Source organism: Rhineura floridana, chromosome 1, assembly GCF_030035675.1.
Source record: "Rhineura floridana isolate rRhiFlo1 chromosome 1, rRhiFlo1.hap2, whole genome shotgun sequence".
Classification (NCBI taxonomy): domain Eukaryota; kingdom Metazoa; phylum Chordata; class Lepidosauria; order Squamata; family Rhineuridae; genus Rhineura; species Rhineura floridana.
In genome coordinates, this window is record NC_084480.1 from 202,188,497 (window position 1) to 202,193,202 (window position 4,706).

At 41.5% G+C, this 4,706-nt stretch overlaps 1 protein-coding gene across 1 annotated transcript; it reads left to right on the forward strand.

Annotated features, from left to right (window-relative positions):
• The first annotated feature begins 2,075 nt into the window (after positions 1–2,075).
• MC4R (melanocortin 4 receptor) lies at positions 2,076–3,506 on the forward strand. Its single transcript, XM_061583294.1, has one exon. The coding sequence runs from the start codon at positions 2,449–2,451 to the stop codon at positions 3,445–3,447; it is 999 nt and encodes a 332-aa protein (XP_061439278.1). The 5' UTR covers positions 2,076–2,448; the 3' UTR covers positions 3,448–3,506.
• The last annotated feature ends 1,200 nt before the right edge of the window (positions 3,507–4,706 follow it).

Consider the following 4,706-nt stretch of genomic DNA (forward strand, 5'->3'; position numbering starts at 1 on the left):
CCAGACTCTAGACAGCTATATTTATGACTCTGGCTGGCAACCCAGGTATTTATCAGCCTGCCTTGGCTCCCTGAGCTAGGATTACAGTGCTCAGGTCACCCTCCCAAGAGCCCTTATAGAGATTCCTTCACTACCTATGGATCCTACCTGATGCATTTCTCAGCCAAAGTTGTGATAGAACAGTATCGTTTACAGGCCCTTGCTATGAGGAATGTGAAAACCTCACAACTAAGTTGCAGTGTGAGTAAAATTCCTTCCAGGCCCTAATAACCAGGTATCAATGTAGATCCACATCAAGGAACACTATAAGAGAAGAAGCATTGGAAGAGAGAGGGGGGAATCCAATGTGATGTCAATGCCATGGCCCAGGCTTGTTTATATAGCCTGGCTGTGGACAAGGAGAAAGAAGTTATCTGTCTGGTCCATGGCCAGGCCCCACCCACCAGGATTGAATGAGCACAGTGATTGGTCTGTTGTCTCTGGGCGCCTCCTGGGCTACATCAGCAGTGCCAATCAGAGGCAAAGCAAGGAGCTGCCAGAAAATGGTGGCCAGTCAGAAATTATATTTTTTTAAAAAACAAACCTCTGTCAATACTGTCAACCTGTTCAGAAATAAAGAACAAGCTGAGGAAAATGTAAAAGATTCATTTGCAGCCACAGGAAGGCAAGAGTTTGGGACTCCCTTACAAAGAGAAATCTCACAGAATTCTGAAGTCCACTTTTGCAGTATCCCAGAAAATATTTATAGAACAGGGATGGAGAATCTGTGTCCTTCCATATGTTGTTGGACAACTTATCCCATCATCCCCAACCATTGGCCATGCTGGCTGGGGCTGATGGGAGTTGGAATCCAGTAACATCTGGGGGACCACACAGCTTTCCCACCTCTGCTATATAGAATACAACTGTGTTCTACATTTCACTTGACCATACAATATAGATCACTTGTTTCAGACATCACGGTTCCAGTGTAGGGTTGCCAGGTTCAGGGCCTGAGACTGATCCTGTATCTTTAAGAGAAGAGAAAGTCAGCCAAGTGCAGGTGTTCTTGCAACCCTGTAATGGGAAAAACCACAAGATGGAATTCTCCCTTCCCCCTGCACAACTTTTATACAGAAGACCTCTTGGAGGCCGGGCCTGGCAACCAAGAGGTCTTCTGTATCTTTAAACATTGTGCAGGTGGAAGGGAGAATTCCACCTTGTGGTTTTTCTCATTACAGTATTGCAAGAACACCTGCACTTGGCTGACTTTCTCTTCTCCTAAAGATACAGGATCAGTCTCAGGCCCTGAGCCTGGCAACCCTATTCCAGTGTTCCTTTTTTGAGATGGTATTGTGACTGAAGGTAAAGAAAAAATATTCAGGACAAACCTACAACTCATACTGATTAATTGTCATTCTTCCTCCACAGAGAACCTTGGGGATTGTCACTGAGTGAACAGAACTAGATGTCATATTTGAAAAGAGTATTCTCAGTATTGGTATGTGGGTACCATACAACTGAACTGTCTGAGAAGCCTGAAATAAACAAAAAGCAGAGGCTGATGTAATTTGGGGTCATTACTTCAGCACAGCAAAACCTTTGTGTGATCTTGGCTTTCCTTAGCAAAGCAAAGCAAATTCAAACAGAACAGCAATGTAATTGTGCCAAAAGAATCATCATCATCATCACCACCACCACCACCACCACCAGCAGCAGCAGCATCTGTAACTTGGAGCATCAATACATTTTACGAATTTCTTTTCCATATCCCACTAAATGTCTTTGGGGGCTAGAAGTGATGCTAATAATGTTATAAAATCACAAAAATCTAAGGAAGCAAATAAAATTTGCTGTGCCTCTCCAGAGTCTCCTGTAGCTTTGGGGAACTGTGTAGCATTTGAAGCTGTTTTGCCAAGCTGTGTAAAATTCTGAATGTATTCAGACTCAGACATCATTTTGACTCTATTGGCTGATCAGCAAACTGGAGGTGGGGCATGTCTGTAACTGCCTTTCCCCTCAACACAGTATAAGAATCAGCAGCAGGCAGGCACTGCACAGAAGGCTGAGTAGTGTTTATGGTTTGGAATTATTTTTTTAAAACCCAGCAGTAAAGACTAGAGCATTTTAGTCTTGTGCTTTTACTCTCACAGAGAATAACAGAAAACAACTTCTTGAAACTCCAGGCTATCTTGTGAGGGAAACTGCATTCAGCTATATTATCCCAGTGGGTACAGGCAACTGCCGAGTTGGATAAGCTAGTAAAGACTGCAAAACACTGCAGCTTTATCTTGTATATCGGAGTCTGATTTCCTGCTGTTGTAACTATGCCACTGTTTGGAACTGCTTCTTAGCCAAAGAAAAATCCCAAAGAACTATTCAAAGAGGAGAAACTAGAGACCAGTGGATTTAATTAACAAGCAGCAAACTGGCAAACCACCACCTGCTTTTGGATCAGCGCTTCCTAAGATGAACTTCACACACCACTATGGAATTCATGAATCGCTTGACTTATGGAATCGCAGCTACGGACGCCGTGGCGGAGGCATGAATAGGTCAATGGGAAAGGCTTACTCTTCAGAAGGGTGCTATGAGCAACTTTTTGTCTCTCCGGAAGTGTTTGTCATGCTAGGCTTTGTTAGCTTATTAGAGAATATGCTGGTGATCGTGGCCATAGCCAAGAACAAGAATTTGCATTCACCAATGTATTTTTTCATTTGCAGCTTAGCTGTGGCTGATATGCTGGTTAGTGTCTCCAATGGGTCGGAGACCATTGTCATCACCCTGTTGAACAACACAGATGCCGATGGGCAAGGTTTCACTGTTAGCATTGACAATATCATTGACTCTGTGATTTGCAGCTCCTTGCTTGCGTCCATTTGTAGCCTGCTTTCCATAGCCGTGGACAGGTATTTTACGATCTTCTATGCTCTCCAGTACCATAACATCATGACGGTGAGGCGTGTAGGCATCATCATCGCCTGCATCTGGGCTGCTTGCACCATTTCAGGAATTTTGTTCATTATTTATTCCGACAGCAGTGTTGTCATCATTTGCCTCATCAGCATGTTTTTCACCATGCTAGTTCTCATGGCTTCTCTCTATGTTCACATGTTCATGCTGGCCCGGCTGCATATTAAAAAGATTGCCATTCTTCCTGGCACTGGCCCAATACATCAGGGTGCCAACATGAAGGGGGCCATCACTCTGACCATCTTGATTGGAGTGTTTGTAGTGTGCTGGGCCCCACTCTTCCTCCACTTGCTTTTCTACATCTCATGTCCTTACAATCCATACTGCATCTGTTTTATGTCCCATTTTAACTTGTACCTCATCCTTATCATGTGCAACTCCATCATTGATCCACTTATCTATGCATTCCGGAGTCAAGAGCTAAGGAAAACCTTCAAGGAGATTATGTGCTGCTGTAGCCTGAGAGAGCTATGTGATTTCCCCAGCAAATACTGATTGGACAAGCTACTGCACATATGCTCATAGACTGATGTCTCCTCCAGTGCCACTTTAAAGAGAGCCTCAGCTACATCTGTAACAATGAATATCTTTCCATTGTAGTTACTAGTTGTATTTTTCCTTGTTTATGCTTGTCATGCATAATCGTTCAATTATTTAAATGTTAAAGTGGTGGTGGGGTTGATTAGGCGTGTTCCAACAGGCTATAATTTGAGGAAAATGTCTATGTATTTTCAAAATTGTCAGATACTAATAAATTGATGCTGAGGATTAGGAAGAAACATATTGCCTGTAAAATGCACACAACTGTGTTCTTTGCATTGCTCCATTAAGCTGCAGATGTTCAAAAACAGGAGCTGGTTTTTTTTAGCCTCACATCCAGATAGTTGAATTAAATTAAATACAAGTGGGAGCTCTTTGTGGGTTCTGTTTTATTTCACACTGAGTTCAGATGTATATTAAAGAGGTATTTTGTATATCTTGTTCTCAGTTTAATAACTCCAGTCTAGCTAAAGTTAAACGGAACTAACAACTCAATTGGGATCACTTATTGTAATTAGATTGCGGAGACTGGAAATTTGCTACAAATGGTGTTACGAACGACAATTTGTTTCCGTGGAAGTGTTTGCATTTGACAATGACACTAAGAAATATCATTTGTATTTACTTATTTATTTACTCACTTGCTCAATTTAATTAAACATGTTTCCATAAAATGCTCAAGGAGATGTGCAGGTGCAACCAAACCTTAAATCCAAAATTGTGCAATTAGAAATAAATAAAATTTTAAAAAACCATAAAAATAAACACACAAATAAAAGCAGTAATATAAGTGCTCAACCTTAAATGTCAAACCAAGTTATCTCCAGCAATAGTCCTGGGTCAGTGAATCTAGGTTACCATTGAACATCTTGTTTATCCCTAAAATGTATGGTTTTTCACAGTGAAAACATTTATCATACATGACATTTAATTTCTAGATCCTGCATCCTAGCATATTAGGCACAGACACCGGAACATTTCTCCATGTCAGTCCCACTGGAATGAATTACTCCCATTAACCTCCAATGGTCTTGGTGCAGGAGAACTTTCTAGTGGACTATGCTTATTTGTCCAGGTGGAGCATTGCTTGGGGAGAAGTATATCAGAACTCCTATCTTCAACAGGAGTCACAGATAAGGACTTGACAATTTAGACGCCAACACGTATTTGTGTATATTCTCTCTTACATCACAGGTGAAGTAGAAGTTAGTTTT

Excerpts from the sequence above, each read along its gene's own strand:
- MC4R (XM_061583294.1), top strand. The coding sequence starts at position 2,449 with ATGAACTTCACACACCACTATGGAATTCATGAATCGCTTGACTTATGG.